This window comes from Salvia splendens, chromosome 8 (genome assembly GCF_004379255.2).
Source record: "Salvia splendens isolate huo1 chromosome 8, SspV2, whole genome shotgun sequence".
Classification (NCBI taxonomy): domain Eukaryota; kingdom Viridiplantae; phylum Streptophyta; class Magnoliopsida; order Lamiales; family Lamiaceae; genus Salvia; species Salvia splendens.
The window spans coordinates 4243189-4269377 of NC_056039.1; the positions used below are offsets into that span (position 1 = coordinate 4243189).

The following is a 26189-nucleotide window of genomic DNA, read 5'->3' on the forward strand; positions in this document are numbered from 1 at the left end:
ATAGAACTTATATTACGCCTAAAAAAAATATACTCACATTACGCTTTTCATGCACGACAATCTCAATTTATTTCTTGTATTATCTACCTTGAAAAAGTGTTCTTCTACTAAAGTAATTGTTGCCAGTGACAGATCCAGGAATTTTGGTTTGGGGTACGATAAATAATTATAGCGATTTAAAGCTTCAAAATCTGATCCTTTATCTCTAAAATGACTTTTATTATTAAAAAAAGTTCTTATATTTGTATATTATAGATACCGTTGCTTAGTTTTTATAGAGTGTGTTATCTTCAAAAATGTTTTTTTTTTCCTTTTTTGTGTTTTATTTTACTAATAAATCATGCTTTGGCTTATTTGAGCAATGTTTCAATTAGTTTAAAAAATAGAAAAAAATTAAATACAATAAAATAGAATAATTAAAACAAAAAGTTAATACTAAAATTTATTCAAAAATAATTAAAATGCATAATGCTTTATAAAATAAGGAATTGTTTTAAATATAAAATGTATAGATGAATTTAAAATAAAAAATATATGTACAAAATAAGACGCATTAGAAGAGAACAATGAAATCAATTAAACATAATAAAAATATTATACAAGAGAATTAATTAATTTGAAATGAAATAAAAATAAAATAAATGCATAAGAAGAACTACCAAATAAAATAAAATGATCTACCGCTGGACTAGGAAAGTTACTATGTTAGTTACTGATTGTATAACGGTAATATCATTTTTTGGGAGTACAACTATACCCCTTGTTCCTTAATGGATACGCCACTGATGGTTGCTTAATCCAAGTCGTTGTTAATCTATCGGTAATATTACCAGCGGACATAATTTGCCACTAAAAATTTATAGCAATAAAAAAATCTGATGTAAATTTATACTATTATAAGCTTTATCTTCGAATTTTTGGTAATAATGGACAGCTTTGGCCGAGTATAAATTGTGTCTTTTTTTAGTATAATACATTGAATGATTGAGTCGTAATTATCTCCATTAATTGCAATTTCTACTAATGGCCACTATACAGTTGATAATGATGCATGTTTATTGTGATAATAATAGGATCATTTGTTTAGACTTTAGACCATCTCCAATTATACGTTAAATCTCACTTTTTTTTGGAAAAATTCTCTAATCACATTATAAACTGATATCTATTTTTTCATTTTCTATGAAACAACACCAAATGTTGGATTATTGCAAAAAAATTGTGAGGCATACTCATAATAGTAAAAAAAAATTAGTTTAGTGTAAATTATTAAAGTAAATTACTTTTTTGTGGGCCCTTATGCGTTGAATAACCTGTTTACTTTTTAATTAATTGATATAAGAAGATCAGACGATAGTAATTACATACATATCTTTAAGAATCCTATGGAATTTGGAGATATATTAATTGTCTTTTTGGTGGGAAGGCGTTGGATGATTGTCAATATCATTGTGTAGTCTACCTACATTGTGACTAAAAAACATGAGACCAAATTAATTTTGATGTGTAATAGTAGTAAAAAAAATTAAAATGATATTAATTATTCGTATTAAAAAAAAACTACATGTATATATACTTGCTATCTTAATATCGTCTTCCAACCAATTGATGATTATTAAATTGATTTCTTCATGTACTCTATATCTTGACTAAAAATCATGAAAATAAAACAAATTCGATATGTATATTCCCTCCATTTATGATTAATTGACACCAATTTCTTTTTCGTCCATCCACAATTAATTGACACCATTACTTTTTAGACCAACATTCAACTAACTTATCATACTCATATTTTATTATAAAACTAATAAACGGGGTATAAAAGTATGATTCATATTATACTAACTTTTTTAAATTCCAATCCACTTTCTACTATAATATACTAGTATTTCTTAAATTTGAGTTGAATCAAACTGATTCAATTAATTGTAGACAAAGGAAATAATAGTAAAAAATAAATTATAAAAAATGACAACATGTATATACAATTAATTTCTCTTTAGCATCGTATTAATGATTATTATTTTGATTTATTTAGTTTCTTAGTACTATCATACAACTAAATTATGAATGTTAAGTTGATTTTTTTTGTAATCTACATATTGTCTCAAAAATCACGAAATAAAATAAAATATATAATAAAAAATAATCTATACAATATATAGAATGGGAGTTCCGGAGAAATTTACAAGATTGCTATATAATTTAAAAAATTATATTAAATTAAAAATGTATAATTAAAGTCCATTTAAAAGTTTGATTAAAAGCGAAAAACATGTGTGATTAAGAGCATGCACAACGGTGCCACTGGCAAGAATGAGGTCTGTCGCCGCTGGAACGGCGCTGCTCGCTGCATCGAGCACGTCCGCGCCAGCGAGCAGGCGACGTGGCGAGCAGCGATTGGGCAACGACATAGCCGTTGCCTTTGAATTTTTTTTATTTATTTTTATTAAAAATCAGTTTTTAATTAAAAACCGATAAAAAATAAAATATATATATATATATTTTTTCACTTCCCAAAAAAAATATATCCGTTTTTACCGTTTTTCCACTTTTTAATTTTTTTCCCCCAATAATACACATTTTCATCTATAAATATACCCCATTTCACACCCAAAAATTCACACCAAACTATACAAATCTCATCTTCATTCTCCCATATTCATTATCATCTTCATTCTCTCATATCCATTCTCATCTTCATTCTCTCATATCCATTCTCAGTCTTTCTTCCACTCCTACATCATAACAATGTCCGGCTAAGGCGATGACCCCCCGCTCTCGCACGGTTGGAACCCCGAATGGTTCGGTTCACTATGACCCCCTCGCAACTTCGATCGCACGAGGCCATGATATTGGGTCTCCAAAGACAATTGGGGGTAGTGCCGCTGGATGAGTAGTCGTCCACGGGGGTATTTTTAGCTTTTAATTATGTAATTTTTAATTTTTAGGAGTTTAATTATGTAATTTTTAATTTTTAGTATTTTAATTATGTAATTTTTAGTTTTTAGGATTTTAATTATGCCTTTTTTATTTTATTTGTAATTTGTAATATTTTATTGTGGTTTTTTAATGAATTTTAATATTATGGAAATGTTTTTGTTTAATTGAATTTTAAATTGAATTGTGCTCGTCCTTGCGGAAGAGCACAGCTGTGGGTGTTGTGCTCTTGCCAGAGAGCAGACATAAAAAGTGGGGTCGGGCCCACAATCGTGCTCGCTGGCAAGAGCACGGTTGTGAATGCTCTAAGTGGAGTGAGTTGGAGGTTTTACTATGTCATTTAACTGCTCCATTATTCAGAATTGTACTGACAATAATTAGAATAGCTTCTTCATATATTTGGCCTATAAATATGATAGTTTATTTCTCATTTTCACATTACCTTCTCCGGTTGCATTATTAAATTTTCAGTAATTTTGTTTTCTACTAGGGTTCTTACTGTTTACCAATAGTAATACTTTAATATTCATATATTTTACACATACTTTTTATGTGATTGTTATGTTAATAATTATGTGATCTTACTGGAAGGTGAAAATCGAAACTGTGGAATTCATATTCCTTTCATTTCTTCATTAGTCAAAAGCAGTGGCGGATTCAAAAATTTTGGTTTGAGGGTACGAATTGTACAACATATTAATACATAATAAAATAATATTTAAAAAAAATTAAAAATAGCAAGAATTTTGTTGAGGTACAAGTTGAGTATGAATAATATTACATAAAATGATAAAAAGAATTATAGAGTATAATTTAAAAATCAAAGTAATTAAAAAATTACTAATAGATCATAATATTTGACAAACAAGAATATTATTTGAGGTACAAGTTTCCCTACATAATATACTTATTACATAAAATTATAAAATCAAAGCAATTAAAATAATTACATAATAAAATATAATATGAAAATTCAAAATAATCAAAACATACTACGTCCGAAACGATCTAATAACTAAAAATGTAAGTGCACAAACAGAAAATAGCGAAGTTAAACAAGACATATTTTCTTCCAAACCAAACTAAAACTACATACAGAAAGGAGTGAAAAAAAATAAAATTACTTGCACCTCTACCAGCTCTCAAACACAAGGTAGAAAGAACAAGGTACAAAGAACAAAGTGAGAGCATTTTTCCACTGGACCACCAAACTTACATGAAATTGAGCATTGAAATATTCTTATAGTAACGAAGTTTGGGGGTACAGTGGTACCCCTTGTTTCAACGTGTGTCCGCCAGTGGTCAAAAGGTATATTGTCTTCTTGGACATAAAAAAAAATGCAATATGTTTTCAGAATATGTTTTCATGGTCATATGGTATGTGTTATGTCATATTTTATTCAATTTTGTAGTTATTTATCAAAAACCATCATTGTTACCTTTTTTCCCTGCACATGGCATTAGTATTGGAGGAACATTTTTCCACAATTTTAATTTCTAATATTGCACTCAAGTCCTAAAGCTTAGTGCATTTAAAATAAAGAGAAAAGAGAAGGGAGATATTTACCTTCCCGAAATGCAGGAACTGAAGAAGGATTTGATGGGAAGAAAGATGAAGAATATGAATAATGCGGCGCATTATAAATGTGTATATTTGTATAGATTTTTAAACGTAGAACCATTCTTAAACGTAGAACAAATGCCAAACGGAAGTCGTTAGATCTTTTAATCCGATGGTGTTGATTTGCACAACAATTTCCCATTACAACAAAAACTATTATTAATGGGTGAATGCAGAGAAGTGAAAAAATAAAGCATGCATGACTCTTCTTCGTTTCATTCATTCTTCCATCAACATGTGAGTTTTTTCACATGTTGAGTCCGGAATGTCGTGAAAACATAGTCTAATATGTATGATTTTTAATCTTGACCGTCATTTTTTCCTCATCCAATGAATAAAATATGTAGAGTTCTAGGTTCTACACTTAATAATGGTTCTATCTTTAACGCAACCCTATTTGTATATCTAGATTTGTTATTAATGCGTGAAGCATTAATTTAATTTCATTTAATTTAATTTCATTTCATTCATTTCATTTCATTTTTTATTATTTTAATGGGTTATTTTTCATTCATTTAAACTAATTTATTTAATTCTTTATTTGTTTAATGCTATTGGATTTGCCGATTGTTAAATTATTTAGTGTTTTTTCACTTAATTCTTCTCAATAGATTTAATTTATTTTTAATATTTTATTTGCCTATAATTTTATTGAATAATATTTATTAACTATTGTTTATTAGTGAAATTATCTATAAAGCAAATTAAGATCTGTGCATGCCACAGGTGGTACACTAGTTTAAATAATACTGGAGTAATAGTTATTCACATTCATTATTTTATAATTAAATATATCTAAAAATGTAAATTATTAAAACGAATACATAGTATAACTTAATTTATCAGTAGTATCATATAACTGATTGATTATTGTTAAATTGATCATTATGTACTCTATATATTAATTAAAAATTTACTTATTAAATTTGGTAGAATATATTAACAAAAATTAAATTAAAACAATAATAGTTATTCGGAATCATCTATGAAAGAAAAAGATTTTCCAATGTCAGACCATATGAGTAACAAATCAAAGTTTAATTCGGAATGCAAATCCATAGGAAAAAAATTAAATCAAACTACAAAATCCAAAACAAATAAATATACTTATATCTATTTTCTTGTCTAGTAATGTTACCATTATCACGAGATCCATTTATAAAATCATGTAATGATTTGCTTTATAAAATTTGGATTTTCGCTTAATTTCGATTTGCCTAAATTTGTAAAATTTCATAATTTATAGTAGTAGATTTTAAATGGGAAAAAAAATCAAACAGCATTTATAGTGATATCTTTATAAATATAGAAAAGGAAATTTGATAAGGGAACAATGAATTAATATAAATTCCGATATACATAAAATCGGCTCGATTCATTAAAATTTTAGGTGATTATTCTATATTTTATTTATAATTTATTCATGGGTGTAAAATGACAACATAATGGGCTAATGATGATAGGGAATTATGGTGTAGATAATCAACACATTTGAGGGTGTGTTTGGGGGTGGGGACCATGTCGCAGTCTGTAGATATTATTGTCTACTTAATATTTAAGTTATTTAAATTTATTAAAGTCACAGTGGCTATAAAGAATAAAAAAGTACGACATTATTAAATATAAATAATTGAGCTCTTTAATCCGTGCGTCACGTGACCGGTCACCAAAAATATCTTTCCTAACCATAGTTAGTGTGACTGTGTGCACAGTATATCCGTAAAAAATATTCCAAAATCATTTTCCTAAAATACTCATTTCCAAGTCGGCTACAGCTTTCAAGCTTACAGCCAAACAGCCCCTTACAGTTTCCGTAACCTACGCCAATAATAAACCCAGTGCGCACTGCGCACCCCGTTTAACCTAACCCCAACTACTCCAAAACCTAGCTGCATTCACCAGTATAAATACCCACACACTCCTTCGCCTTAATCATCAACTCCCATTCTCCTTTTTCCTCTCTCATCTCTGAATATCAATGGCCGACGTTGAGTATAGGTGTTTCGTCGGTGGTTTGGCATGGGCCACCACTGACCAGTCTCTTGGCCAGGCCTTCTCTCAGTTCGGCGAAGTCATCGAATCGAAGGTCCGTTGTCGCAGAGATCGGATCCGACTCGATTCACTCTGATCTGTTAACGTTACTGTTACTCTCTCTGTTACTACTACTGTTACTGTTACTGTTACTGTTTCATCTGTTACTATTTTACACCGGAAACGGTACGTTCTATCTTCCTCTCTCTATATAGAGTTGAAGATCGGATAAAATCTCTTTTCAGCTTCATTTCCTCCTTTATTTGCTATCATTTACCAGATCTAGTGTTGAATTGAATAGATCTGATGTTTTTTTGTTGTTGTGTTTAATTTTACAGATCGTCAACGATCGTGAGACCGGGAGATCGAGGGGTTTCGGATTCGTGACATTCAAGGATGAGCAGTCGATGAGGGACGCGATCGAGGGGTTGAACGGCCAGGAATTGGACGGCCGCAGCATCACCGTTAATGAGGCACAGTCTCGCGGCAGCGGTGGTGGCGGCGGAGGCGGTTTCCGTGGCCCACGCCGTGATGGCGGAGGCTATGGTGGTGGTGGTGGTGGCGGCTACGGACGCCGTGAGGGCGGCGGTGGCGGCTACGGAGGCGGTGGCGGTTATGGAGGAGGTGGCGGCGGTGGATATGGCCGTCGTGAGGGCGGTGGTGGTTATGGCGGCGGCAGCCGTGGCGGTTACGGAGGTGACCGTGGCTCTTCTGAGGGAGATTGGAGAAATTAATCGTGTGCTGGTTATTTAAATTGTTACTGGCGTTTGGGTCTTTTAAGTGTTTCGTTGTGGTTTGTTGTTGGTCGTGGTTGGATGTATTTTTGACCTCTTAGCTCTTGCTGATGATTTTTAATGTACGTTAGAATCCAATGTTTGCAGATTTCTCTGGAATGAACTAGATTGAGGTTTTGACTAATTCTTAATTCTTACTGAATTTATTGTTTCAATTTTATTTTTTTAATTAAAGGTGATGCCAATCTTATTAAGCAAAATACTCACTCTCATTCTTAATTTCCATAAGAATCACAAATAGTGAGAACACGATTTGGTATAAATTGATTTTATTTCAAAATTTTAATGTTTAATTTTATTCTTACGCACATTCATAGTATTTATATCTTCCTTCCGTCCATGATTGATTTCATTTTGGCTCATGTTTTGCAAAGATCTTTAATTATTAAGTATTATTTTTTTCAAGAGTGAAATGCAAATAGTTATGAACTATGCTTTAATTTTCACTTTTGCACGCCAATCTTTTTATCTGTAATAAAATACAGATTTGCACTAACGTTTTATTTAAATATTAATATATTTATAATTTAAAAGTTGGAAAAATTTGCATAAGTAGCTGCTTAAATTGAGAATAACAATAATGAATTAATACTTGTCTATTAATTGATGTCAATCTTTTTATCTCTAATAAAATGTAGATTCATACTAACAGTTTATTTAAATATTAATAAAATTTTAAATTTTTAAAGTGCAAGAATTCCTTATTTGCTTAAAAAATTCTAGACGGAGGTATTAATTCAGTATTGTTATTCTCAATCCAAGCAAGGAATTCTTCCACATTAAAAATTTAATATTTTATTAATATTTAAATTTTTTAATGAGCTTGAAGAGTTTTGGTTGCCATTTATGCCCATGACCAAATTTGTGTGGGCCCTGTTTGTATATTCCACATAATTACTCGTACTGGAGTAGTAGTATTATTTTATTCATAGTGATTGATAACATTGTTAAGCAATTCCAATAAACAAGTCTCAGAAAATATCATTACAATCAAAATCAAATGATATATTACTGGTTAAGAAACAAAAAATTACTTGTATAAATTTGTTGGTTGGCTGCTCCACCATCATCAGAATTGGATTCACATTAAATTTTTGGATTTATGGATAAAAATACCCTTCAAGCTTTTGGGGGTATTTTGGGTATAAAATTAGAAGAAAAGTGAAAAAAATATAATAAATGTGATTATCCCTTAGTTCACAGACCATTTGCGTTCACTCTTTTTTCAAATAAAAACAGTTAATTACTTAAAATGGGATAGAGAGACTACTAGTTAATTTCTGTTATTAATAATTTCTTGAAATAATGGTAAATTACTCGCTAGACTTGATATATTCCTTATCAGTTCATATAAATATCTCTGTCCTCCCTTCTTATCTAAAGCGTCAATGGTCAACGCTCATGAAAGAAATTTTCTAATCTTTTTTTGCCTCATACGGTGGGAATTTTTTTTTCCATATATTTTCCGAAAAAGAATGTACAGTATTTCATCGGAATTGTTTAGAAAAATAGTGCTCCTAATAAGTGGGCACCAAAATAAAGTTATTCAAATGATACAAAGTTATTCAAATGAATAACACAAAGTTTTTACTTAGTTTCATCCGACGTAGTACTACAATTTTTCCCATTTATCAAAATCATTATATCTATGATATTCTTATAAAATTTAGCATAATAAAATTGTAGCTTGTAAAAATTTTCGAAATTACAAAGATTTATCTATTATACCTGTGTTGACTTTACGTAACACCCTTGCTCGACTAGCTAAAAACTGAATAAGCGATTTCACTTTGTGTTGTGATTATCAAAATTTCAAAATACAAATATTATTAAAGGACGGCAGAAAACCCATAAAACTCTTTTTTTTTTAAAAAGTTGATAACTTGCCAACAAGACTTGAACATAATTTTTACATTCAACCCGCCTATATCGAACAAAAATACACATCAATAACAGGTAATAACCAAAGATTGTAAGACTGGTGACTTGATGGGGATGCAGCTGCTTAGAGTAAGAGAGTTTTTACCTACAAAACAAACAATCCGAAAAGTGGTGAGCTTTAAAAGCTCAGTAGTTTAATCACATATTATAAAGTAGACTTCTCAAATAAAAGATATATAAATGATATGCAATGACGATTAAGATTAATCTGATTCAACAAAAAGAAAACTTAACACGTCATTTAATTTCATGTGTATGTGTATCCACACCTTTACATGATCACATATCGAGCTTCAATTAACTCACTTAGTATTCAAATAGCTCTCATTTAGCATTTCTTCATTAATATAAGATGGAAACCCATAATTGCAAAAGGAAAACTCCAAGATTCTTATAAGATCATAAAGTCCCCACACAAAAGTAATATTTTTACATAATATCTATACTTTCTTACACATTCTCATAAACATGTAACATTTCACATAATATCACTACTTTCTTACACGTTCTCATAAACATGTAACATTGACCAGTAGCTATTAGGCTTCAAACACAATAAATATTTCCAGAAATATATAGTCAAACATTTAATGAGCCTTAAACTCCCACTTTGAGAGTTTTAGAAATTCATATTCATAACAGATTATTCAAAGATGGAAGCTAGGCCATCTGTATGAGTCGAGATGGAGGCTAGATCAACCATTGAAATATATTTATTTTCCAAATAGATGCAAGACCCTCCATAAGATATTTCGAAATGGAGGCTGGATATTTTCCATGAATATATACAGAATGGAAGCTAGACCGTCCATATAATAATAGCAGAATGGGGGCTAGATAATCCATGTAAGACATGTACATAATGGAAGCTACACCCTCCATAAGAAATGGAGGCTAGATCGTCCATAGAAGAAGCTTGATATCTCACGTCCAAGCATCCCTTTTTATTAACATGTTCTATGTTCGGTAATTTCTAAAACTAAAGGGATGAGATCACACTAATCCAAGGATTACACAAAATGTTAGGCTTACTTGAATTATTAAACGCACATGATTTGGTACTCACCATAGCACCATAACATTCAAAACCACAAGATTTACATAGATCACCAAAATGCAAATCAATAGCAACTGTAACACTTGATGAATTATCAAAAACCGACCTTGTGAATATCATTATATTGCTCATATCGCCACTTTGTCACAAGTCGAAACCACTCCATCAACCAACAACGATGAAACAACTTAAATAATCGAAATCATCGAACTAGTACCTCACACAAGTAGTAAAGATGAAAATATCAACACACAGTTCTTCTATATGCAGAGCACAAGTCGATTTACTTTATAATCATCTTGATTAAGAGCATTATATTAAACGATGTGGTGAGAAAGACACTACCTTATATGCGACACATTATTATTCTCTTAGGCGGGCTACACTTAAGTTGGTTACCATAAAGATTGCATCCCGTATCGGCTGAAAAATTGACAACAAGAGATGCTCATATATCTAAAGCAAAGTGAATCAAGTAAATCAAAATTGCAGTAACCCATTAGCTCAACTTTCGGTCACTTTACATAATTCAAGAAAGTGTTGATTTCAATTTAACTCCTAATTCAAAACATGTTCAATTATTCCAAGAAGCATAGAGCTTTATCCAGATAAGTAATAATTCACAAAACTTCAAGAATTAAGGACATAGGGTTCACCCATTTTCAGAAATTCAACCTAAGTTTGGATTTCTTCTATTTAACTCAAAAATTCAACTCCAAAGTGTGATAGAGGCGAGATAAATTAGAATTGGTACCATAATTTCACAAGGTTTAAGCTTAAGCGTGGACTTTGAAGCTCTAAGCTCTAGGACTCTTCTTCAACGGAGGATGAAGGAGGAGAGAAGGCCGAAGCAAAGCAAGGAGAGGACGGAGGCGAGGCAGAGCAGACGCCGTGGAGATGAGCGTAGCTGAGTTTCGGACTGTTGGTCGGCGACTTGCCGATTTCTAGAGAGATGAAAAGTAGAGGGAGGGAGGGAGGGAGAGAGTATTGAGTGTGTGTGTGTTAGCCGAGAAAATTAGAAAAAGGGAAGTAAATTGATTGTTTTCATTCATCATTGGGCTATATAAGCTTAAGGTGGACTTCTATATAATTCTTTATTGAATCTAAAGCCCAACATAAGAATACATTGATAGCCAAATCAAAAACAAATAATTATGGATATCTCAAAACTTTACCTCAAGGTTTTTAACTATTCACTGATTAACAATTAACACACATTTGACAAATAAATTACTCCATAATGCATAACCATAAATTAAATTCATGAACTTTAAAACTTAAACTTTAGCTATTCTAAAATCAACAATTACCAATCGATATTACTTACAATCTCAAAGAGTCATCAGATGACCAGGAACTAAGCCCACTTTTGGGGCATTACACTTTATACAAGTAAAAGTTCAAATGAAAAGTGACTATGGATTTATTTAGTCATGTTATATCCATGTCCATTAATATTGTGTTTGGATACGCTACATAGTACATAGAGTTTAATTTGAATAAAAATGTGGGATTGACTCCTCGATCAAAATTGTGTATTTTTAATAGTCAAAATTGATGACCTTAATTAACTACTGCAAATAGGATTTATTTCTCTTGTTGATATACACTTATGGGCTGAAAAAGCATAATGGGTTTACAGAATGTAGGCCATGTAAACCGAGGCCCCCTCTGCTATTTTCTCATACACCTATTACCTATAGTTTCAGTACCTTAATAAATATGTTTCCTGTCAGATTATAAACTGATCGAGGTTATCATCACAACTATAAAAAACTTTATAGAGAGAGGAAATATCTCAAACTTGTAATTTTTGTTCAAGAGTAGATAGCATAATCTATTAATCTTATTCTAAATAATTTTTGTGCTATATAGCTTAGAACAAAGATTATTTCTTTCCCGCATTCCAAATGTTTGGACATATTTTTCTCTGGAAGTTGAAATCACAGATATATATAATTACGTTTTCGATGTATTAATATCTTTTAGGCACTTGACATTTGATGTGCAGGCCATTGATGATAATACCCCGAGTTGACATAATATACTTGCAGTTGACATTTCGAAAATGTTGTAGATGAGTGGCTAAATCCTCAATTAAGCTAAAAAAATCTCAACCTAACAGGACCCTATATATATTTACCCGTGTGGATATCTTAGATGGTCTTCAATAAAAATATGGAGTAATTGATTACAAGGTCTTAGACTCTCGAGTTTGAATCTGAGTAGCGATAGTACTGATGGCTCCTTGTGCATTTTGAGTACTAGACTGCTGCTTCCTTGATAAATGGTAAAAAAACATATTTTATGGGTTTCATTAGTCTTGCGTTATGACTTGTACATTCAACCTAGCCTTGGTATTTAAATTTTTTCCCAATAGGTGACTAGATGTTGTGTTTCGTTAATTTCATACATAGATGCTTGATTTCGAAAGAAGAGTAAGCCAATGAAAATGGAAATATCGAATCCCAAAATACCAACACATGTGACATACAGCTGATTAGTGGACTTAAATATACACCAAAGAAGTAAGCTCCAACACATTAAATACACCCTTTCATTTTTTACTATGAGTCCAAATAAAAAAAAAAGGTTCAGATGGTGACTAATATTGACAACTTTTAAGTCTGAACTTGAAGGAGTTAGTGTTTTCCTTCTCAATATATATACCTTAATTAAACAAAAATCCACCTAAAAATCTATCTTTATTGGCCAAGTGGCAGATAGTACCCCGTTTGAGAGAGCCTATAAAAGAGCAACAAGTTCACCCATACAAATTGTACATTTCCCTGAGCTTAAAAATGGCATCAAGATCCGTCAAGTGGAGTGCTAAAGAGAACAAGGATTTTGAGAAGGCGTTGGCCGTGTTCGACCAAGATAAGCCTGATCGCTGGGCCAACGTGGCTAGGGCGGTCGGCACCCGTACGCCCGAGGAGGTCAAGGCCCATTACTTGATCCTCCTTGAGGATCTCAAACATATTGAGAGCGGCAGAGTCCCCTTTCCCAATTATCCATCAATTCCCATGGCCAGGTAAATATGTGTTTAAAGTAATACATTTCTTTGAAATATCGTACTCAAAATGATATGTTCATAAAAATACAAATAATATCCTAATAGTTTATTTTCTATTCATGTAACATACTAAAGAATAGTAGTACTATAGTATAAAACTTCTTATCGAAAAAGAAACACTTCTTTGAATGAGAAGGTAACTAATATGTTTGGCTAAGGGCACTACTGTGACACTAAGACACCCATGAGTGCAGAATTTGAGGTTGACTTTAGTTATTACACTTTATTTATTAAAGCCAAATATAGCTAAAGTTAGGTGAAAATAGCCAAACCTTCCTAACTCTAATTGCTAATGCATGCATGTAATGAATTCAATTTGGTATTTATGGAATGAAAATGATAATTAATTTCCATGCAGGATGAAAAGCTGAAAGTCATGAATTGATGGAGTGGTAAGGTGGTGGTGTTGCCATGTGAAACAATGAATTAAAGATGGATTAATTGTTGAAAATTAGTGTATTGTACTATGTAGCAAGGTAGTATGTGGGTGGGAAATGGGAATATCAAAGTTGCATTAGCCAACTTGCATGTTTTTATTTATGTTTCACATGTTCTAGTCTATGTTGTAACTTATGACCCACTAATTCAACTTCTTTTCTTCGTAATCATTATACCCATTACTTCATATCCTACTTTTTCTAATTAATATTTAATTGAGCCGTCAAGCTGCAAACCACTCTATTCAGTTCAAAGGTGTTAATTGCTTTGGGGTTTTCCTTCAATAAATAGAAATAATATGAGTTAATCATGATAAAAATAATAATATAACGGGTTTCACAAAAAAGGACTAATCATGAAGGCTAATTGGACTACAAAAATTTATGGACTCATTAGGAGGGTAAATTATTGAATAATTTATATATAAATTATGTGTATAAAATATAGGTAACTTGTTTGCATTATTCGAGGAGACAGCCTTTGATGCAGTCCAATTAGCATTGAATATTTTCTCACTAAATTTTGTTATATTAAGAAATAAGTTGGGAGTAGACAATAAGTTATGTACTACCATTTAACATATGGATTAATAGAAATCCAGAATGATAGACTTGGAAGAAAGATTTAGAGATGAACTAGAAAATAATAATGTATTTATCATACGGAAAGTGGTATATCTAGTAGCGGACGGGACGGGTGACTAACATGTAGGACTCTGTCTTCGGGAAGGTGACAACAGCTGAAAACGGATGCTAATACCCGAGCAAAAGGAGAAATCTGCCCGATGAGGGACTTGCATCGTATTAGCTAGTTGTATACTTGTAGATTCCAATTTCAAATTCTCCATCCAAATCCTTGATCCCAATATAAGACGACAATTTTGATTAAATTTCTTCTAAATAATTTTAATAAATACTACTATCAAAGTATTTAGATTTTAGATACAAGAAAAGTAGAAAACTTGTATAGGAAGCTATAGATTAGACTGTTGTGAAATCGCTTTCCGTACAAAGTTCGACGAAGAGAAGCCAACCATTGAGATTGCCCAACAATTAATTTCTCCTACTACTTCATTTTTCTAATTTTATGTAGTTGATAGTAATATTTAGAAGGATAAGTAGTTGCCAGTTTTAATGTTTGATGATTTTAGCAAATACCTATACTCGCACATAAAAAGAATGACTATAATAAAAAAAATATCATGGCAAGTTGTTTTATTTCATCTTACAGGTTATAAGATAGTCAGTTTCGAAAACCATGAGATTTTAAACGAAATGTTGAAACTTGAATGTAATAAATTAGAGAAAAAATGATAGTTAAATATTTTAATAATAGAAGAGACAAATTTCATTCTAAATATCTAAATGAATTAATTAAAAAGGACATATGAACCGATTAAATGGAACAGATCGAATATAGTAGTAATTTTTAAGTAGAATTAGTATTAAATATTCAAAATAAAGAATTAATAAATCATTAAACTATAAAGCAGCTCTCGGCTTGTTTTAAAAGTGTTGCCATTTTCCATGAGGCATCAGGCAATGAGTACCTTCTAATAAATCTTGATTTCTAAAATACTCACATAAAATCATATAAATATGTCATCTATAATTATGAACATATTAGTATGTTAGGTTCCCATCATCCAAAAAGCAACCCCAAAACAATATGAAGATTACAACTCACATCAAACAGAAGAGAAAGATGAAGGATAAAGCAAGAGCATGCTGCAAATTCAGTGCAACATTAAACTTAGTAAAAACATATCAAATACCCATTTCTTCAAGTTAAAGCAGATGAAAATGGTTGGTTTAATGTACCTCTCCATCTTCATATTTAAACATACATACATATATACCATCAAAAAATATTGCTTAGAAGCCTCACATTTCTTCACCTAATCATCAAAACCACCTTTTTCCATATAACAAACTGATGGCCTCTCACAACTCACACCCCCTATAAAAGAAAACTAACCAAAATCACAAAATCACAAATCAATTTGCAAGGCAGTTTTAAGCTTAAGCAGATATGGGGAGAAGAGATGTTTTTGTGTGGAATTTTGGTGTTTTTTTCTTGTGTTTTCTTCTTGGATTTGTCCAAGCTGCAGTGAAAACATACAACTTTGATGTTAGTATGAGTACAAAATTACCATCATCATTTTTAAATTTCTCATACCTTTTTTTAATTATAATTGACATTTGGTCAGGTTCAAGTGAAGAATATAAGCAGATTGTGCCATGCAAAGCCAATGGTGACTGTGAATGGGATGTATCCCGGGCCAACCATCTATGTCAGAGAAGGCGATCGCCTCCGTATCAACGTTACTAACCATGCACAATATAACATGTCGATTCACTGGTGAAAAATCTCAAGCCTAATCCAACTCTCATCAACTTGTGCAAATCACATGTCATTTATCTTGATTTTGTAGGCACGGATTGAAGCAGTATAGCAACGGGTGGGCAGATGGGCCGGCTTACATAACTCAGTGCCCGGTTCAGACGGGGCAAAGCTACACATACGATATGAATGTGACAGAACAGAGAGGCACATTGTGGTGGCATGCACACATATTTTGGCTAAGAGCAACTGTTTATGGTGCTATTGTGATCATGCCTAAACTAGGGGTTCCATATCCTTTCCCACAGCCCAATTCTGAGTTCAATCTAATCCTAGGTTCATTTATGCTACTCAAATACAAATTCTTGAATCAATGAGTTCATCTTGATAATTAGTAGTAAAAAAGTGCTAAAAAAGGTTGATTTTTTTTTTGTTGGGATGCAGGGGAGTGGTGGAATGATGATGTTGAAGAGATTGTGAAGCAAGGAAGGAAACTAGGGTTGCCTCCTCAGATGTCTGATGCTCACACAATCAATGGGAAGCCAGGGCCACTCTTCCCTTGTTCGGAGAAGCGTAGGTTCTTCAACATATTTGTATATTTTTCAAAGAGGTGAAGGTGTGTGTGAATTGTGATGACAATCTTTTGATTTTGATTCTTGAAATGCAGATACTTATGCCATAGAATTCGAGCAAGGGAAGACGTACCTTCTCCGTATCATCAACGCTGCTCTCAACGACGAGCTTTTCTTTGCCATATCCGGGCACAGCATGACAGTGGTTGAGATTGATGCAGTGTACACAAAGCCCTTCTCAACTGAGTCAATCTTGATCGCACCTGGCCAGACCACAAACGTGCTTGTTCGAGCAAACCAAGCTGCGGGAAGATATTTCATGGCTGCACGGGCTTTCATGGATGCCGGGCTTCCTATAGACAACAGGACTGCCATAGCCATACTGCAATACAAAGGCATTCCAAACACAGTTATTCCATCCCTACCTCAGTTACCCGCTTTAAACGACAGTTCCTCTGCCCTCACCTACAATGCCAAACTAAAAAGCCTAAACTCGCCTAGTTTCCCTTGCAACGTGCCACTGAAGGTCGACCGTCATCTCTTCTACACGATAGGTCTGGGAGTCAACCCGTGCCCAACGTGCCTGAACGGGACACAACTCACAGCATCGTTGAACAACATCACTTTCGTGATGCCTCAAGTTGGGCTGCTGCAAGCTCATTTCTCGTCCCTCAAGGGGGTTTTCACTACAGACTTCCCTGACCGCCCCCCAACGCCCTTCAACTACACCGGCGCTACATTCACGAACCTCCAAACGACACTGAGCAAACTACCAAGAGTCAGCAAGATAGCATTCAACTCGACAGTGGAGCTAGTGTTGCAAGACACTAACCTCCTCTCTGTAGAGTCCCATCCATTCCATCTCCACGGTTACAATTTCTTCGTCGTTGGAACCGGGATCGGGAACTTCGACCCCAAGAAAGACCCTGCGAAGTACAACCTTGTTGACCCTCCAGAGAGAAACACAGTTGGTGTCCCAACTGGTGGATGGACTGCCATAAGGTTTAGAGCTGACAATCCAGGTGACTTACATATTACTTCCAAACATATTTCACTATTGTTAAACATTTGTTTCTCAAATACTAAGAATTGTTTTTGCTGTCATTACAAAAGGTGTGTGGTTCATGCACTGTCACTTGGAGCTTCATACTGGATGGGGCTTGAAGATGGCGTTTGTAGTCGAGGATGGACCAGATAAAGATCACGCAGTTCGGCCTCCACCTAAGGATCTTCCACAATGTTAATTATTTTGAGAAAAACTGTTTATTCTGAATCTTTTTCCTTGTTGCAAAACGCTTGAGGAAAGACAATAATAAAGTAGTACATAAAAATCTTTTCTTTATGGAGTTATGTAACCTTCATCATTTCACAGCACAAGAAAGTGAGTGTTTGCAATTGATGTCACAAAATTTACTATACTGCTCAAGATTTCTTATGGAAAAATTTGTATTTAAATTCAACACTCAAAATTCTTGAAGCGATTGTATTCAACACAATTCAATACAATTCCCTGCAAGATCAGTTCTTGAAAGCAAGAAAAACAAAAGGAATAATAATCCAACATAACACATCACGTGTGGATAGATTCTCATGAAACCATGACTGATGAAAAGAAATCATCAGACAACCAATCCTAAGCCTTAACAATCTTGCCATCAGACTCTAAAATCAGAAGAAAACGGCAATGAGACAAACCAACAAAAACACCAGCACCACCACCCCAATCCAACAAGCACAAACCCTCTTCCTCTTCATCCGGTTAGCATGATCGAGCTCCTTCGTCCCACCCCTCACATCCTTAGCAGCCCTCACCACATTCTCCTCAATGTTGTTCAAATTGTCAGCCTGAGCATCAACCATCACAGCCATATCAAGAAACACTTGATGCAGCTCAACCAAGCTCTTCTGCAAGTCCGTCACCACCGCGTGCCTCTGCTGATTCTCCTCAAACAACCCCCCCTTCCCATCAGCCACAACCCCTCCATCCAAGATCATCTTCTCAAACTTCTCATCACTCAGCTCCTCCCCTGTCGCGCTGCAATACCTCGCCTTAGCTCCTTCTTTATGCTCCTGCAAGATCCTCTCTCTCAAACACTGAAAGTCATTCATCATATCCTTCAATTTGACCCTCAATCCATGTGTTACACCGGTTCTCGTGCGATCCACGTGGCTCCCCTCTCTGTAATCCGCGGAGATGCTCCGATTAGCCACGTTGGACTTATCGAGGGATTCCAACCGGGATTTGATTATCTTGGCTTTTCTGAGGACAGTGACCATGTCAGAGTTGATCTGATCCCTCAATCCCCGAAGAATTTTCGAGCTTTGTGCAGATTTGGTCTCTTCGTTGAGGTGTTGGAGATGGAGGAGGAGGTTGGTGATTTCCTCCATCTCGGCCTTGACTGCGCCTACTTCTTCGAAGAATTTGGAGAGGTTTAGTTCGTGTGAAGGGTCGAGTTGTCCCATTTCCACATCCGATTCCAAATCCTTCATCGCTTGTTTCTTCAGATCGACATAACTTAGAAACGACTTCGTCATTAGGTCATTCATCTTCCCGATTCTGCGCAAAATGTTAACACAATTATTGAAACGAACTCATGAGAAACAGAAATTGAGTACATATGTGTGAATTAATCGTACCTCAGAGATGAAACTGGAGAAGAAAATATTTTTGATTCGACGCTAGAAGTTTTTTTGATTGAACCCTTGTTATCTTCAATAAGCAACCTGCAACGCAAAAAATTCGCCGATTACATCCAGATAAAGAGAGGGAGAGTGAACAATCTTGATACAAAACAGATTCAAAAAAAGAAAGTTTCTTCTGCATAAGTAATCAAGAAACGAAGATCAAACCTTTTCGAAGAAATGGTATTGAAATCAGAGCGAGAGCGTTCAAAGAGGAAGGGCGGTGCGATCCGTTGGAATTATCCAAATTTAAATGCGGGAAGAAAATTAAATATTAGTAGCCGTTACAATTTTGTGAAAAGTCATTTTTACCCCTAGGATGTGGATACCTGATTAATTATTAAATTGTTTCAATGAAATATAATTAGGATAAAGCAATTCAAATCGCAAAGTTTGGATTCTGCTCAATCTCATGAGAATTGAAAATCATACAAAATTTCTATTTTTATCAACGAAATATTAAATGTGTACAGAACATCTTTGATGATGCCAAAATTATGTTGATTGATAAAAACAATTCGCAAAGAAAGAAAAAATATATATTTATCTAATTAAACAATACTCTTATTTGAGTACACAAACTTCTTGATTTAATATGGAGTACTACATTTTTTTAAAAGTGTAAGTAGAGTAATTTAAATAGTTATTACCCTAATACTATAAAACGAAATATCAAACTCCAAAATATTACACAACGAATTTTAGTGTCTATAATTTTCTAGTGTACACACAACGATATAACTTAAACCAAAGATGTTCCTTTTGTTTTTCCCATTTATAGTTCTAATTTTCAACATATAACGAAAAACGTTACATTTTTATAACAGCAGTAATTAAATAATTGTCAATGTAGACACGGACAATTAAGTCATAGTACAAAATTTCAACAAAAATGGAACCCGACTTTAGACAGGAATTCTTGATCCCTGCTATATCTCAATCTGGGTGAGAGCTTCAATCTTCAAACAACTCCTACCGTTTCTCTCCTTTCTCTACCTGGCTTTGGAACCCTTTGCCTTTCCTTTGCCCTTTGTCGAACCCTTCGCTGCCGAGCCTTTACCTTTCTGCTTTCCCCCCTTCTTCCTCGCATCCTTTTTCATTCGCCGATCAACGACGACCTTCCCCTTGCCACCCTTAACTTGGACTCCCTTCTTCGCTACCACGTACTCCTTCTGTGGCTTCTTCGTAGCTGTTGCCTTCTTGTAAAGCGATTCAATCATTCTGCCCTTGGAACGGTCAGAAATGTCGGCCTGGTCTGATATGGTATTAGCCTTCTTCCGAACCTTCTCCAGTTTCTTATATGCAGCACGTTTCTTACGGGCTTTGGCTTCCGCTACCTTCTTAGCAGGCCGGGCGTTGATTTCTTTGAACTGTGCTTTCATTGCAGCTATCTCTTCCTTTGTCACAGGTTTAACAGGCACACGATGTTTCTTCTCCTCGTCGAGGAACCACTTGGGAAGCCCATCGTCGTGGAACATATACTTGTTGTAAGCATCATCTATCATATGTTCTCTCTGCTTCTTAGACAGCATCTTTTTAGCACAAGCCAGTATTTCAGCCTTTGTTTCAATGCTATCATCATCGTCTGACTCATCAGATGAAGAATCATCGGAATCTGTAGCTGGGGCAGGCACCACTTCAAAACCATCGTCTACCTTATCCACCTTCTTCTGACGAACAGGCTGCTCAGGAGAAGCTTCGGTTTTCTTTGCTGAAACTCTGGGGGGTTTCACTGGCAAATCAACCTGCATTTCATCTTCACTATCATCATTACCTAATTTCTCATGTTCGTCTCCATCCATGAACACATCTTGACTAAACCATTTAGCTGCTATTTCCTCTTGAGTTAGTTCATCTTCTGCAAGTGGTACCATGAGAGGATTTGCTTCATGATCACCCTTTTCATTGTCCGAGTCTTGATCGGAATGCAACACTGTTTCTTCATCACCCTGCATAAACAATAACAAATTACTATGTGCAACTGCAAATTTAAATTTGCACTGTCCTGTATGCCATCTCTCAATATGTGAAGCATACCATGTGAATCATCATGTGAAACTTGAACCTATAATGGACAGACACACTACTTAAATGTGAAGAGGAGAAAGCATGCATATAAACAAAAAAATTATTCGAACTTTAGATCTTAGAAAGAAGAGACATTCAAATAGAAAATTCACAAAATATTTCAGATCAGTAGGTAGAGAAAGGGGCATGGCAACAAATATTGTCGAGCCAAATATGGGAAAGATCTAACCAAAATACCTCCAAGAGTTGCTCATCCTTGTAATCTTGCTTTGACCGCTTCCTCTGTTTTGTACTTCCATCTTTTTTAGTCAAAAACCTTTCATATGCTTCATCGAGCAAGTTCTCTACTTGTTCGTCATACCTGAATGCAGATTCAATCATTCAGTCACATGCGGAACAAATTCAGTACGGCATTCAATTCAACTGTAAAATGAAGCCACCAAAATAGCAGTTACCTCTTTCTTTCCTCCTCAGAATCCAAATCACTATGTGAGCTTTCTTCAGCGTGACCTTCGCTTTCGCTTTCACTGTTCCCAACTTCACCGGCATCATCATCGAACTCATTATTATCAACAGCCACAAGATCTTTCTTCTCCTAAGTTATGTAAACAGAATGGGGAAAAATCAAAATGGTTTCACATTAAAAAATAGTTACACTTTTGCGGAACAGGAATGAAAATTTTGTGTACAAAACAACCAGTCTTTTTGAACTTTAGAGTGTATTTTTCTATTTTTTCAGAGTCAAGGGAGAATGTGTGATGTGTTATAATATTGTTAGATAAAGTGTGGTCCCAAGAATGTGGTTACCAGAAGATGAGATTGCAGGCTTAAGATAAAAATGGCAACTGAAGGGTGAGGTACTGGTAATGGGGTGCATGTGAATAAAGTACCTTGATGGAAGATAGAGAAAACAACTCCATATCAATGTAACCATCTTCAATTGCATCCATCTGTTTCCCTAATGCTTTCCGAGCTTTGTCCTGAAAATAGAAGTAATGGAGTAAGGATTATATCACAGCTAAAATACTTCTAAGTACAATATATAGGGTAGATAAAGTTACTGATTTGATATTACCTAGCAACAGACTAAGAACAGGGGCTTATTCATCATGTTTTCAATGGAATGATGCAAATGCATACTTCTATTTTTCATAACAAGAAATCAACAAATAAATGGAAGAGATTCAAAACCTTGGCTAGTCTTTTAGCAACAAGTTTCTTTCCCCTTTTCTTCTTCCTGTCCATGGCATTGGTTAACTCTTCCATTTCATTAAGTAGTTTCTCATCTTCATCTATCTTGCTCTCTTCTTCAACAGAAGAGGGAGCAGTAGTAGCCTTCTCGGATGGAGAAAGAGCCTTCCTCATAAGTATACGCCATCTGTGAAAGCAAGAAAAATGATTCATTTGAGAGAAGTTCAAGGGAAACATATGTAGCCTACTGAATAATCAACATTTTACCATTCACAATCTTACTTTAGAAGATGCTTAAAATCTTGCTTCCCTAAAACACGTAGATCCTCACATAGAGCTTTAACCTGTCCATTATTTTACAAGACAAAGCAATAGAACTGTCACATGACTATTCAATATATCCAAAGCAACAAGTTTTTTCTAATAATTAACAGTTACACATACCTCTTCAGTTGTTTGTGTATGATCTTTCAAAGGTAAAGAATCAGGATCATCAAAGTTTATAGAAGTGACTGAACCAAGGATTTCAAGAGGGTTGTCGGACCAAATAAACTGAGATGCAGTGCTCATCTTTCTCAAAGTTGTGTCACCATCCTCATACCTGCAGATTCGAACACATATTATAACATGTGAATACTAATCATAGGCATTAATGCACATTTATAAAAACCAAAAAACTACAGAGAATGTATTCTAATATCCACACAAAGGCCTGGCAATGGAAACACAGTACATGTAGAGCCCTTTACTGGTGAGTTACATAACAAAGGTCCAACTGTGATTGAATAATATTAATATGGTAAGATCAGAATTACCCATCACGGTGACGTTTTTGTTTCGTTCCTCTAAGCACATCTACAACCTGGTAACGTAGATTGCATAGGTATAAGTACTCTCAAAAGAAGTCTACGCAGAAGAGGATACAGCAAGACAGTTCAGTGAAATTTCAAAGTACCTTTGGAGGCTCCTTTCCTCCTTGAAACAAATGCTTGAAGTCCAAAAGGCGGGGATCAATCTTAGAAGGTGCCTTGTATTTAAGGCCTATAACATAAATTTCAGCTGACGCTGATCTACTGGCTGCGGGCTTGTCTACTTCAACCTTTTCAAATAGCTGCAAAGCACATCCCAGCTCACAAAATCACATAATGTCATATCGTGTGAGAAAACTACAATCATAATCATATGAAGAAAATTAGTACCTGTCTAAGACAGTACAGCACTGCAGTATAGTCTTGAGACCTGAACACCTGCCGAAAAATAACAGAGAGAAAGAGAAGTCATGTAAAGAGTAAATGTTGATCAATTGCAGTATACTAAGCCAAGACAATGATGACACAAGTATAACAGCCATGTTCCGAAGATGCAATCCCAACTAAAAAAGTGGCTCCATTACTATACGCAGCAATAATAAAACCACAGTCCATGTCAACTCAACTTACAAACACCAACTGTAATGGTAGCAGACTTTTAAACATAATTGACCAATAAAGTATCCAGCAAATACAATACAAAAGGTTATTACCACAGTTCCTTGCAACACTGACTACATCAATCTAATTGAACACAATTACCCAATAAATTATCGAGCAAATACAAAACAAAAAGGCATCATTACCACAGTTCCTTGCAACTAGACTACACCAATTGTAATGGTAGCAGAATTTTAAAATATAGTTAACCAATAAATTATCCAGTAAATACGAAATAAAAGGCCTCATAACCACAGCTCCTTGCAACTCAACTACACCAACAGTAATGGTAGCAGAATTTTTAAATATAATTAACCAATAAATTATCCAGCAAATACAAAACAAAAAAGCCCAGATTATAGGATACCTTGGTAACAAAATTTCCTTTAGGAGCCAACAACTCGGTGGCGAGCTTCACCGAGTCAATAACCAGCGCATTCTGGCTCGTAGCCTCCTTCGCCCACGCGCCGCCGACGTTGGGCGAGCCATCGTGCAGCACGAGGTCAAAAGCCGAGCAGGCGTTCTCCGCCATGATACGCTTGACGGCGGCTCTGCACTTGGGATCGGTGATGTCCTCCTGCAGCGAGACGGCGCCGCGCACGGGGCGAATCGGGTCGAGGTCGACGCCGACGACGAGGCTGCCGACGGGAACGCGCTCGACGCAGACCTGCATCCATCCTCCGGGGGCGGCGCAGAGGTCGAGCACGGAGCGGGAGGAGTTGAGGAAACGGAATTTGGCGTCGAGCTGCACAAGCTTCCACGCTGCACGAGATCTGTAGCCGTGCTCTTTAGCGAAGTGGTAGTATTTGTCCAACCTATGCTTCCCCTTCACTTTCCCCATTGTTGATCAATGAATTCTGTCGTTGGTGGTGTTTTACGATGGATTAGGGTTTATGTCGGCGAGCGGTCTTCACATAATAGTATTGGGTTGAAAATATAGGAAAGGTTTTTGGGCCCAAACTTGAAATTTAAATATAGGAGGAGGAGTACTATTTAATTTTGAGTTTTTGTAATTTTTCTTCGATAATCAATTCCCGTCAAAATTGAAGAGGGTGTACTTACTGAGATGTTGTTATTACCATTTATATGGTGTGAAATGTGACAAATGAATATAGTACTACTCTGGATACACGAACTTTGACATTTTAAAAAAAAAATTATACTTTAATATATTTCTTTTGTTCCAAATAATATGCATTCTTTCCTTTTTAGTCTCCTCAATAAAAATGTTCACTTCCTAATTTTGAAAATTATTTTCTTTCTAATGTGAAGGGATTCATGCTCCATTAACAATACTTTAATTATTTTTTCTTTCTAAGCATTAAAACTTTTGTCCGGTCAAAAGTGAATATTCTTGTTGGAACGTGGGAGACCACTTAATGAGATTTTCTAACTTTCCATCAATAAATAATTTTAATCAAAATAAAATTGTTTTACAAACTGTTATAATTTTGTCATTTTCAAAATTTTAAAATACATTTGAAATCATTTTTTTTATTTTAATACATTATTCTATATCTAAATATATTCATTCTTCTTCGATTCATCAGGTATATAACAATTGAAGTTTAATATATTTTTAATCAAGTGAATGTATTACTCCTATTACTGTAGTGTTTTTTAAAATCGTATTGGTATTTTGATCTATGTTATTTGCTTTCTAAATTGAAAATTAAAATAACAAAATATGAAAATTGGTTAATAAGTTGTGATTAATTTTGGGGTCGAAAATGTAGCTGCATTATTGCCAAGTGTTAGTGGTTGAAATTGAAAACACTGACAGGGAAAATGAGTTATGGCTAATTTTTTGGATGATTTGAGATCCTTATTGCTAATGCTCAAAGTTTTTCTTTTTTTGTGTGGTGTAGGGATCAGGCTATCCGGATTTACTAATTACCGAGACCTCTTTGGTCTTGTACAAGATAGTTCAGTCAAACTATCACCCTCGCGATTGATTTTATACAAGTAAGGTCTAGCTATTGCAACAGATATAGCTAACTATCTCG

At 34.4% G+C, this 26189-nt stretch overlaps 4 protein-coding genes and 1 long non-coding RNA gene across 6 annotated transcripts; 2 read left to right on the forward strand and 3 right to left on the reverse strand.

The window, feature by feature from the left end:
- The first annotated feature begins 6489 nt into the window (after positions 1–6489).
- LOC121744499 (glycine-rich RNA-binding protein-like) lies at positions 6490–7513 on the forward strand. Its single transcript, XM_042138049.1, has 2 exons — positions 6490–6650; positions 6934–7513. Exons 1-2 carry the CDS (start codon positions 6543–6545, stop codon positions 7327–7329), a joined length of 504 nt encoding a protein of 167 aa, XP_041993983.1. The 5' UTR covers positions 6490–6542; the 3' UTR covers positions 7330–7513.
- Positions 7514–9154: 1641 nt separating this feature from the next.
- Positions 9155–11397, reverse strand: LOC121744500. Of its 2 annotated transcripts, XR_006038634.1 has the most exons (3): positions 11142–11397; positions 10733–10810; positions 9155–9415 (listed from the first exon to the last, which is right to left on the reverse strand). It is a non-coding gene; the product is annotated as an uncharacterized LOC121744500 (long non-coding RNA). The 2 variants fall into 2 exon arrangements; XR_006038633.1 differs by having other exon boundaries at positions 9155–10810.
- A 4490-nt stretch (positions 11398–15887) lies between these two features.
- LOC121743978 (laccase-11-like) lies at positions 15888–18208 on the forward strand. Its single transcript, XM_042137399.1, has 6 exons — positions 15888–16028; positions 16108–16259; positions 16333–16577; positions 16686–16814; positions 16909–17835; positions 17927–18208. Exons 1-6 carry the CDS (start codon positions 15930–15932, stop codon positions 18055–18057), a joined length of 1683 nt encoding a protein of 560 aa, XP_041993333.1. The 5' UTR covers positions 15888–15929; the 3' UTR covers positions 18058–18208.
- A 155-nt stretch (positions 18209–18363) lies between these two features.
- LOC121743979 (syntaxin-112-like) lies at positions 18364–19720 on the reverse strand. Its single transcript, XM_042137400.1, has 3 exons — positions 19664–19720; positions 19451–19537; positions 18364–19370 (listed from the first exon to the last, which is right to left on the reverse strand). The coding sequence occupies exon 3, from the start codon at positions 19358–19360 to the stop codon at positions 18482–18484; it is 879 nt and encodes a 292-aa protein (XP_041993334.1). The 5' UTR covers positions 19361–19370; positions 19451–19537; positions 19664–19720; the 3' UTR covers positions 18364–18481.
- Positions 19721–20233: 513 nt separating this feature from the next.
- On the reverse strand, positions 20234–25113 carry LOC121745124 (adoMet-dependent rRNA methyltransferase spb1-like). The gene is made up of 11 exons (XM_042138910.1): positions 24551–25113; positions 23914–23961; positions 23670–23825; positions 23530–23576; positions 23159–23315; positions 22997–23058; positions 22715–22901; positions 22414–22503; positions 21979–22118; positions 21761–21884; positions 20234–21444 (listed from the first exon to the last, which is right to left on the reverse strand). Exons 1-11 carry the CDS (start codon positions 25022–25024, stop codon positions 20488–20490), a joined length of 2442 nt encoding a protein of 813 aa, XP_041994844.1. The 5' UTR covers positions 25025–25113; the 3' UTR covers positions 20234–20487.
- Positions 25114–26189: the final 1076 nt, after the last annotated feature.

What these genes read in the sequence shown, in the direction of transcription:
- LOC121744499 (XM_042138049.1), top strand. Translation starts at nt 6,543, where the DNA reads ATGGCCGACGTTGAGTATAGGTGTTTCGTCGGTGGTTTGGCATGGGCC. An exon ending in GCGAAGTCATCGAATCGAAG is followed by an intron (nt 6,651 to 6,933) that starts GTCCGTTGTCGC and finishes TTAATTTTACAG; the next exon opens with ATCGTCAACGATCGTGAGAC.
- LOC121743978 (XM_042137399.1), top strand. Translation starts at nt 15,930, where the DNA reads ATGGGGAGAAGAGATGTTTTTGTGTGGAATTTTGGTGTTTTTTTCTTG. An exon ending in TGAAAACATACAACTTTGAT is followed by an intron (nt 16,029 to 16,107) that starts GTTAGTATGAGT and finishes ACATTTGGTCAG; the next exon opens with GTTCAAGTGAAGAATATAAG. An exon ending in CTTCCCTTGTTCGGAGAAGC is followed by an intron (nt 16,815 to 16,908) that starts GTAGGTTCTTCA and finishes CTTGAAATGCAG; the next exon opens with ATACTTATGCCATAGAATTC.
- LOC121743979 (XM_042137400.1), bottom strand. Translation starts at nt 19,360, where the DNA reads ATGAATGACCTAATGACGAAGTCGTTTCTAAGTTATGTCGATCTGAAG.
- LOC121745124 (XM_042138910.1), bottom strand. Translation starts at nt 25,024, where the DNA reads ATGGGGAAAGTGAAGGGGAAGCATAGGTTGGACAAATACTACCACTTC. An exon ending in TGCTGTACTGTCTTAGACAG is followed by an intron (nt 23,826 to 23,913) that starts GTACTAATTTTC and finishes TGTGCTTTGCAG; the next exon opens with CTATTTGAAAAGGTTGAAGT. An exon ending in TCTGAGGAGGAAAGAAAGAG is followed by an intron (nt 21,885 to 21,978) that starts GTAACTGCTATT and finishes ATCTGCATTCAG; the next exon opens with GTATGACGAACAAGTAGAGA.